The sequence below is a fragment of the Callorhinus ursinus genome, unplaced genomic scaffold (genome assembly GCF_003265705.2).
Source record: "Callorhinus ursinus isolate GAN/ISIS: 27379988/994484 unplaced genomic scaffold, GSC_fseal_2.0 scaffold38, whole genome shotgun sequence".
Lineage (NCBI taxonomy): Eukaryota > Metazoa > Chordata > Mammalia > Carnivora > Otariidae > Callorhinus > Callorhinus ursinus.
The window spans coordinates 13,461,194-13,471,578 of record NW_027397100.1 but is presented as its reverse complement, the minus strand read 5'-3'; the positions used below and the strand labels follow the sequence as shown (position 1 = coordinate 13,471,578).

At 49.4% G+C, this 10,385-nt stretch overlaps 1 protein-coding gene across 8 annotated transcripts in view; it reads left to right on the top strand.

Moving 5' to 3' along the window:
- CCM2L (CCM2 like scaffold protein) overlaps window positions 1–8,984 on the top strand; it is a 21,538-nt gene extending 12,554 nt beyond the window's left edge. For 6 of the 8 annotated variants that reach the window (XM_073880590.1, XM_073880587.1, XM_073880586.1 and 3 more), the window contains 2 exons: window positions 2,298–2,427; window positions 2,989–3,986. In XM_073880590.1, the coding sequence (XP_073736691.1) occupies window positions 2,298–2,427; window positions 2,989–3,465 (607 nt within the window). In that variant the 3' untranslated portion in view covers window positions 3,466–3,986. Of the gene's footprint in view, window positions 1–2,297; window positions 2,428–2,988; window positions 3,987–4,071 lie in introns of those variants that run through there. The other 2 variants (XM_073880589.1, XM_073880585.1) reach the window with 1 other exon arrangement.
- The last annotated feature ends 1,401 nt before the right edge of the window (window positions 8,985–10,385 follow it).

The window sequence follows — 10,385 nt, the reverse complement described above, 5'->3', positions numbered from 1 at the left end:
AGCCACCCAGGCGCCCTATATTCGCCTTCTTTTTTTTTTTTTTAAAGATTTTATTTATTTATTTGAGAGAGCGAATGAGAGATAGAGAGCACGAGAGGGAAGAGGGTCAGAGGGAGAAGCAGACTCCCCGCCGAGCAGGGAGCCCGATGTGGGACTCGATCCCGGGACTCCAGGATCATGACCTGAGCTGAAGGCAGTCGCTTAACCAACTGAGCCACCCAGGCGCCCTATATTCGCCTTCTTAATACTGTGTGCTCTTGGGCCAGTCCTTAAACAACCTGATGATGTCTGCCGGAGAGACGGCAATCATGATAATGACTAACCTTTGAGCTTGCTGTGTGCCTAGTGCTGTTCTACAAGGCACTTCATTTTTTTTTTAAGTAAACTTTACCCCCAACATGGGGCTTGAACTCATGACCCCAAGATCAAGAGTCACATGCTCTACCGACTGAGCCAGCCAGGTACCCCCAAGCGCTGCATTTTTTTTTTTAAATCAACATAGCAACATTACAGTGGCTATTGTTTATTTATTGCTTGTAGTCCGTGACTCTAAGGGCCATGTGAATGGACTCCTCCAATTCTTGAGACATCAGTTTTTGTCATCCCATTTTACAGGTGGAGAAACTGAGGAATAGAGAAGCTAAGCAGCTTGCGCAGGGTCAAGCAGCTAGTAAGTTGTAGGCCTGAGGTTTGAACCTGAGCAGGCTAGCTCCAGGTCCACATCCCCTAACCACTACACTCTACTGCTTTTCTGTAGGTAATAATGCAAGATGGTTCTGGAACAATTTAGAAACCAGGAGGCAGGTTGACCTTTTTTTTAGGTGAAAAAAATTTATTTTTATTTTTATTTTTGAGAGAGAGAGAGAGAGCAGGGGCAGGGACAGAGGGAGAGAGCATCTTTTATTTTTATTTTTTTATTTTTATTTTTTTAAATTTTTTATTGTTATGTTAATCACCATATATTACATCATTAGTTTTTGATGCAGTGTTCCATGATTCATTGTTTGTTCATAACACCCAGTGCACCATGCAAAACGTGCCCTCCTCAATACCCATCACCAGGCTAACCCATCCCCCCACCCCCCTACCCTCTAGAACCCTCAGTTTGTTTTTCAGAGTCCATCATCTCTCATGGTTCGTCCATCTTTTATTTTTAAAAAGATTTTATTTATTCATTTTGAGAGAGTGTGTGTGCATGAGCAGGGGGAGGGGCAGAGGGTGAGGGAGAGAGAGAATCCCAAGCAGACGCCAAGCTAAGCTTGGAGCCCAATGTGGGGCTCCATCCCACAACCGTGAGATCATGACCTGAGCTGAAATCAAGAGTCGGATGCTTAACCGACTGAGCCACTCAGGTGCCCCAGGTTGAGTTTTTACTAAGCAAGATTTCTTGAGTACCTACCATGCGCCAGAGACTGTGCTGTGTGCTGGGCTTACAGTGGGGAACAAGACAAGGATGAGACCTGTGCTTGGCACAGAGCAGGACTTAGCAAAGGAAGAAACCGACGTCCCTGCTTTTGCATGGTTCATGGTGCAAGCACAGTGTCTAGCGCAGTCGACAATGAAATCATGATTTAATAGAAATAAGCATTAATGATAAGCACGAAAGAGAATAAGCACCTCAGGGTACTGAGAGAGAGGCCGTGGGAGCCTTCCTCATCTGGGGAGTCCGGAGGGCCTCTCAGAGCCGATGACACTTGAACTGAGAACTTTTCCCAGACAAGGAAAAGGGAAGAGGGCCCCAGGGAGAGGGACAGATAGTGCAAGGAGTCTGAAGCAAGATGAAGCTTGGTGCATTTGAGGAGAAGCCGAGAGGCTGCCATGGACATTGACGGGGGGATCTGGAAAGGCCTCATGTGTCATGGCTAGACTTACAGGTTTGTGACCACATTTGACAGAGGATCTAACCCAGTCATCAGGAGAGAGGGTCAGGGAAAACTTTGTCGAGAAGGTGACATTTAAGCTCAAGTGATGAGTAAGAGTTAGTTGAGCAAAAGATAGGGGGAGAGAGGAATCCCAGGCAGAGGGAACAGCATGTGCAAAGGCCCAGGGGTGAAGAGGTACTTAGAGTATTGGAGAAGAGAGAAGGCAGAGTGGCCTGAGCATGCAGAGCAAGGGTGCACTGAGGCAACAGAGGCAGCCAGGGCCAGATAATGTGGGGCCTTGGAGGACAAAATGGGATCTAGGGTGAGGCATCGGGCCTAGAGCATCGGTAGCTGTGCCTTCCCAGCTCCACCTGCTGCAGGGAGAGGAGCTGGAGGGAGCTGAGTGAGGGCCCCCCTTTCTGCCTGTCTCTGCAGCAATGGCTCCCAGGATACATTTGAAGCGTGTTATAGTGGCACATCCACACCCTCCTTCCATGGCTCCCACTGCAGCGGCAGTGACCACAGCGGCCTGGGCCTCGAGCAGTTGCAAGATTACATGGTCACGGTGAGCTGGGGCAGGCAATGTGAACAGGACAAGCAAAGGCCCGGAGGCTGGAGAAAGCACAGGGAGTATTTCAGGAATCCTGGATAATCCTGGACATAACTGAAGCAGACGTTGAAGATCAGGGCGGGATATGAGGTTAGGAAAGTAAACTGAGGCCAGCTTGTGAAAGCCTTAACTAGTGTCAGCTAGCATTAATTGAGTGTTTGCTCTATATCAGGCACTGTTCTATGCACTTTTTATGCATTTTAATCCTCTTAATGACCAAAGTAGGAGGTGCCACCATTATCCTCAGTATATATAAGAAAAGTAAGGGTCAAGGAGGTTGTCACCTACCCAAGATCACAGCACTGACCAAGGGGCCAGGATGTGAACTCAGGCAGCTTGAGTCTACATCCCATGCTTAGATGCAGCCCAGAGGGTCTTGATGCCCCCCAGTAGGCCATGGGAGTGTTTCAAGGGAGGTCTTGGCCAAATAGACCCTTACAGAGGGCTCTGGGTCTTTTAGGCAAAGGTTGGGTGGGGCTTGCTCCCCGGGACTGATCTTGAATGTTGTCCCTACAGTTGCGGAGTAAACTGGGGCCCCCTGAGATCCAGCAATTTGCGGTGCTGCTGCGGGAGTACCGGCTGGGGCTGCCCATCCAGGACTACTGCGCAGGTCTGCTGAAGCTCTATGGAGACCGGCGCAAGTTCCTCCTCCTTGGTGAGCCACCTGCCACCCCCCCACCAAGGTCCGCCAAGGCCCCTACGTGGTCCATGACATTCCCTATCAGGCATCAGGCTAGAAGTGTTCACTCCTGTTCTTCAGCCTCCAATAAAGCCAAGATCATGAAATCCATGGTGCATTTGAGGAGAAAGGTGCAGAACAGAGGAGGGACTTACTTGCAGTCACCGGGCCTAAGAAGAGCACTAATACAACCATTCACCTTCATAGCAAAGCTAGGTGAGGGGATGATTCTCCCCATTTACCCCATGGGGCAGCTGAGGCTCACAGAGGCTAAGGAGCTTGTCCAAGGTCACACAGCTGGTAAGGAAAGCTAATAATAGCACCAGGAATGATAGTACTAATAAGCTAATGGGCATTTTGCAGTTACCCTCTGTCAAGCATCATCCCATTGAATGCTTCAGTTTTGGAAAGTAGAACCTTACTGCCCCCATACTGCAGACAAGGAAACTGAGGCTCCCCATATTGCAGATGAGGAAGCTGAGGCTCAGAGAAGCAAAGTAAAGTACTGAAGTCACATAGCTAATGAGTAGAGATGGAAACCAAACAAGCTGACTTGTCCGGGACACTCAGTGTGTGTGCTAAGCCCCTCCTCACATCCCCACCGGGAGAACTGGTGCAATTATCTCCGTTTTACGGGCCAGGAAAGTAAGGCTCAGAGTAGCTATTTAATGAGGAGCACACAACGAATAAATGGGAATGTAACCGTTACAGTAACAACAAGCTAACCTGTAGTGAGCATTTACTCTGGGCCGAGCATTAGGTCATTATTCTCTGGCGCTGAGTCGAGGAACTTGTGCAAGGCCACACAGCCAGCCAGCGGCGGGGTGGGGATTTGAACTCAGATCTCTGCAGAAGGTGTTTCCACTGTGGGAGGGGGAGGGCTAAACCTCGAAGAGTCCCCCTGCCTGTCGGCCCCACAGGGATGCGGCCCTTCATCCCGGACCAGGACATCGGCTACTTCGAGGGCTTCCTGGAGGGGGTGGGCATCCGCGAGGGCGGCATCCTCACCGACAGCTTCGGGCGCATCAAGCGCAGCATGAGCTCCACGTCGGCGTCGGCGGTGCGCAGCTACGACGGCGCGGCCCAGCGGCCCGAGGCGCAGGCCTTCCACCGGCTGCTGGCCGACATCACGCACGACATCGAGGCACTGGCCCCCGACGACGAAAGCACAGACGAGGAGGCCCGGGACTCCCCCAGCGGGGGCGACGCGGCTGAGGACAACTACCTGTAGCCAGAGCCCATGCGGACGGTGGGGACACACCTGCACTCCCGCCTGTGGGATCCCGGGCCCTGGGACCCCCCCTCGCACCGGACGCGGGGCCTCCACTCCCCGGGGTGTCCGTCCCTGCCCTCGGGGCTCCAGTCCCTGCAATACCGAGAATGTCCTGCAGGGGGCGGGACCCTAAAGTCCTGGGCAGTCGCCTGGGGCTCAGCAGGCCCTTCTGCCAGACCCGGTTGGGCAGCGCCCTGCTTTGTCCCACTCACCCCAGGCGCGGCCCCGGGACAACTCCTCTTTCCCGCGACTCCCACAGCTTTCTGGAGGCCAAGGGAGGGATGACGGGTGGGCTCCACCTGCTGGCAGACTGAGAAAAGAATTCCCAGAGCCCACAGAGCTGTTCCTCCTGTTTCACACTTTGAGAAACTGAGGTTCAAAGAAGGGGAAGAAACTTGAGGGAATCTCCTATTTCTCCTTAGATATGACCTCAAACTAACCACACTAAATAGCGTCAAGGGTCTTTTTTAGGGCTCTAAATGGCAGGGTCGCCCCTTCCCTGATGGCAGGAATTGGATCATCAGTGTGAAATGGAGGTTTTTCTCTACTGGCACTTAAGTCAGAAATAGGTGATCGGGGTCCCGGTCCTGGCCCTAAGACTCTGAACAAGTTGCTTGTTCAAGTCTTGGATTTGGAGCCAGACAGGCGTAGGGCTCCTGTCCGGTTAGTGTTTCTCACCCCTTGGTGATTTTCATTCCCTAATCTGTTGATGAGGTGGGCCCCTCCCACCTCACAGGGTGGTTCTGGGGACTAACAGAAGTCAAGACCTTAGTGCTGGGTCCAGCACATGATAGGCACCCAATAAAAGCTGTTCCCTTCCACATCCCCACCACTTTCAGATTTGGTCTGCCTGTCTTGCCTGGGAGCAGCGGGGTGGGAACTGAGGTGGGGGGGTGGGCTGTACGAAGACCCTTAGGGAAGTTTGTGAAGAGGAAATAGGACTTGCTCCTCACAGCTCTATGACACCTGGCCCTGGGTTCAAGCCCCAAATGAAAAGTCCCCAAGACTTCACAGGCTGCCATCATGGGAGTCCGTGGTCGTTAAAGAAACCTGATGGCAGGGTTGGAGAGGTAGAGAAGTCAGCGTAAGGACAACATTCAACACGGCCTGAGTGAAGGCTTGGAGGCTAAAAGGGATGAGTCCTGAGAGAATGTCAGAGACTCACACAGAATTGCTAAAATTCATTTGCAAACCTTTACAGAGCCTTCCATGTTGAGACCGTGAGGTAGGTACAATTATCACCAATTTTAAAGTAATATTATTAGGGCTTCAGGTCCAGAGTTCCATGATTTATACCCATGAGCCCACATGGCCATCCTGTCGTAATTAGTCCTTCAAGGCCCTCTGATGTTTTCTTTGGTTTATTTCCCCCCTCTAGCCACACATTCCCCACACTCCCCTCCCCACTGTGCGCACCCACCCTACGTGTTGATATATGACCCTGTGTCCACCCACCCTACGTGTTGCTATGTGGCCCTGAACATAAAACACACAGTGCTTCGTGTGTGCATTTACCCTACATGAATGGTGTTGTGTAAAGATCTCATTCTGTTTCTTTCTTTTTTCACTCCATCGTATGATTTTTAAGATAATCCATGTTGCTGTGGGAAAATCTAGCTTATCACATCAAATTGCTGCAAAGCATTCCAAGCTGTGCATCTGTGGTTTTATCTATCCACCCCCACCCCAGGGTTGGACACCCAGGTGGCTTCCAACTTTCTCTCACCGCAAACAATACTGTGATGAACATCTTTGAACATGACCCTATGGGCCTATGTGAAAATTTCTTTGGACCCTATACCCAAGTGGAATTAGTAGATCACATATGTGTTTTAAATGTCACTAAATTCTATTAGTGGTATGTGAAAGACGCTTGTCTCCCCACATTTTCATTCGCTTTTACATTATCTGACTGTAATTTTTACCTATAGTTTGGAGGTAAGGTGGCATCTCATTGTTTGAATTTCTCTGATAATATGAGATTCAGAATCTTCTACACTTGTCAGGCATTTGGGCTTCCCCTTCAGTGAACTGCCCATTCATTTCTTGGGCCCATTATCTATTGGGTTTCCTGTCTTTTTCTTGTCAGTTTGCAGAAGTAGCTTGTAAATTTTAGGTATTAATGCTTTGTTGGATGTTGATGTTCCCAATATCATCTCCTAATATGTTGCTCATGTCGGGTTTGTCTGGGGTAGTGGTTCTCAAACTTTACCATGCACCAGAATCTTCTGTAAGGCTTGTTAAAACACAGATCGCTGAGCCCCACCCCAGAGTTTCTGACTCAGTAGAGCAGCGCTGGGGCCCAAGATTCTGCATTTCTAACAAGTACTCAGGTGATGTTGGTGGTCCAGGGAGCACACTTTGCAAACCACTGGCCCATTGTGCCTTCCTTTGAACAAATTTGTTCCATTGAACAAATCCTTAATTTTGATGTTTTCAATTTATTTATCTTCATTTTACAGATGAGGGAACTGGAGCTTGAGATGAAGTGAATGCCCCAAGGTCACACAGTAAGCTGGAATTTGGACCCATATCTGGCCAACTCCAGAGCCCATAGTCCTAACTGCTTGACTATCCTGTCCACCAGCTTTTGGGGTGTAGTGACCACAGGCCGAGGCATTTGTCCTGAGACTCTGGGGGGACTTTAATAAGTTCCTGCATAAGGGAGACACCAAGGGAGAAGCGCAGTGACAGGGCCGCTGAGAGTCACTGGGACAGTTCTTACCCCATAGTTCAAGGGATGGAGCAATTTCCCTCACACCCCGAGGAAGTCCCTACCCATCCCGGAACTACCCTCTTACCAAAGCCATGTAACCCCTTGGTAGCTGAGGTCCAAAGGGGCAGTCCAGGCTCCGAGCATGAGAACTCTGGCCACACTTCCTACTGTAGCATCCAGAGACCCTTCCAGGATCACTTCCCATTATGGTTTCATTCCTGGCACTGCAAGAGGGGGAAAACCCCGGGTGGTGGGACAGCTGCTTCCCAAAGACCTCTAGGGGTGGTGTAAGGATGGGACTTCCCTTCCAGCTAGATCTCCTGGGGACAGTTTTGATCCATGAACAAGTGGTGACGTTAGTGAAATTGTCTCCAGCTGCCCCTTCCAGTGTGACTCCTTTCGTTTTGGGGTCCTGCAACTTCCTACTCCCTCCCAGCTTCCCCCCCAGAGACTCCTAGCAGACCTTCACAGCGGCATGTTGGAGAGGAGTCCTCGGGCCACCGTCCTTTTGTCACCAAATGTTTAGAGCGCATGCACTAAGAGCATGCACTAGAGGCATTGTGCTAGACAAGAGGGAGATATAGAACAATTCCTGTCCCAGGAGGGGCTCACGGCTTGATGGGGGAGACAGGTCCCCAAATGATTACAGCATAAAGTTCTCAATTGTGAAATTGAAGAGTGAGCAACTAGCTCCTCCTAGGGAAAACAGAAAAGGCTTTGCAGGGTGGGGGGCGGGTGACTTACAAGCAAGACTCTGAAGGATGAGCAAGACTTTGGGCAGGTAGAGGAAGGTAGACAGGAGAGCCCTCCAGGTGGGGCCACCATGAGCAAAGGGCAAGGAGCTCAAAGGAGCATGGCACACCCCAAAACTGATAACCAGTTAGCTCTACTGCAGTGGTTAGGTATCACAGCCCTGGGGGTCAGACTGAGTGAGTTTTGAATCCCAATTCTATCATCTGCTAGTTGGGTGACCTTGGATAAGCTCCTAAATGTCTCTGGTCTTGGTTTCCTCATCTATAAAATGAGGATAATAATAGCATCACCCTCATAGAGCTCATAGTTTATTGCAAGACTTCAGCAAGATCCATGTAAGAGGACATACAGTAAGTGCTCAATAAATGTGACCATAACTATTGCTGGGAACATGGGGTGTGGAGGGTGAGGAGCAGGACTTATAGGAGAGAAAAGCAGAGGAATGGGCAGATTAGAAGGCCCTCGAAGTGCAGGTAAAGGGGAGTGACCAAAAGGGCTTGCATTTTACTGAAGGAGAGGAGGGCTGACTGGACGGCCGAGGAGAGCCTGGGCCCTGGGAGCTGGGGCAGGACCTGATGACCGAGGCTGAGACCTGACTCAGATGGAGGAAGGAGGAGAGAGCACATTCAGAGGGGGGCAGGAGTAAGAGGGTCCCCTCCCCGCTCAGAAACGGTGCCTCTCACATCCTTTGATTAGATTCCTTCCTCCCTTCCTCCCTTCCTTCCTTCCTTCCTTCCTTCCTTCCTTCCTTCCTTCCTTCCTTCCTTCCTTCCTTCCTTCCTTCCTTCCACAGCTGTTTAGCACTTAAACCATGGCCTCATGGTGTTTACATTCTAGAAATTACATTTCTATTAAGTAATGTTGCTTGGAATTTCCGGATGCAGTCGCCACCCATTCAGGCTTAAATGATCAGAAATTGGTAGCCCTATTGGTGTGTCTTCCCATTTCTTGTCTATCCTCAGACATTTCAGATGAAGGGCAAATGGTCTTAGAGCCAGGCCAGCCTGTCCGGCCCACTTCCTGCGATGGTGAGTTCACTGTCTTCTGTGATAGCCCTTTCCATTCAGTGCAAGAGTTAACAACTGACTCCTTGCCCACCCCACCTCCCACCCCCACCACCAGAACCCTACAGGGCACAGCTGCTCCCTTAGACCCTGGGCAGCTCTGCCGTGGTGCCCAGAAAATGTCAGCACCTGCAGAAACTTCTCATTTCTGTCTAAAAGCAACTTGTTCCTGGGTGCCTGAGTGGCTCAGATGGTTAAGCGTCGTCTGCCTTCGGCTCAGGTCGTGATCCCAGAGTCCTGGGATCGAGTCCCGCATCGGGCTCCCTGCTCTTTGGGAGCCTGCTTCTCCCTCTGCCTCTCTCTCTCTCTCTCTCTGTCTCTCATGAATAAATGAATAAAAATCTTTAAAAAAAAAAAATAAAAGCAACTTGTTCCTAACACCCCAAAAAATTCCTGTTTTTGAAGCTTGTCATGTAGACAAAGGGATAGTGCCTTTGATATGTAAAGAGGACATTCAAATAAATAATAAACACCCACAGTGCAATAGAAAAATAGACAAATTATTTGTACAGTCCACAGAAAAGAAAATACAAGTAACTCTGAAATGTGGCAAGTGCCAGCCTCACCCATAGTAAGAGAAATACACATTAACACATCGAGAGAACATTGTTCAGTCACTGGATTGGCTAAGTTTGGAAAGTCTGGTCACTTACCATGTGAGTGCAGACATTGTCACATGTCGCTGGTGGAAGGATACATTGTTATAAATCCTACTTAACAATATTTTAAATGCATGGACCCCTCGATGCAGCAATTCCACTGCCAGGGACTTCTACATTTACACTCACACAAGTGGAGGTGATGGATGTGCAAGGAAAATCGTTGAGATTAGAAATAAACAAATGTTCAGTGGGAGGAGACTGGTTAAATAAGCCGAGGCTCACACATACAATAGGACACCATACAGCCATTAATAAAAATGAAGAAACTTTCTATGAACTGATAGGAAATTACTTCCAAGATAAAGTAAGTGAGGGGGCGTAAAGCCGGGTGCAGAGGAATGCACTTGGATTAGTGCTGTCTTTTTGTTTAAAGAGGGTGGGAAATTTCTTTGTGTATATGCACAGAATAGTTCTGGAAGGATATATGAAATAGGTTCCAGTTGTCACATCTAAGCTGGAAGAGTGTATATCTATAAAATAACAAGAGGAGGAAACTTTCATGCTGTGTCTTAAATGTTGTACCACAAATATGAATTATAGAAAAGCAATTTTGTTAAAACCACTATTGTGATATTTATTGTACTCTGTAACACCATCTGTTTCCATGTCTGTCTGATCTCCCCCCCATCCGCCACTCCAACACACACACACACACACACACACACACACACACACACACACACACACACCGTGTGAGGGGAAGCAGGATAGTCAGTTCTGACTCATTCCTGCGTTCCCTGGAGCCCAGCATCACACCCAGCACAAA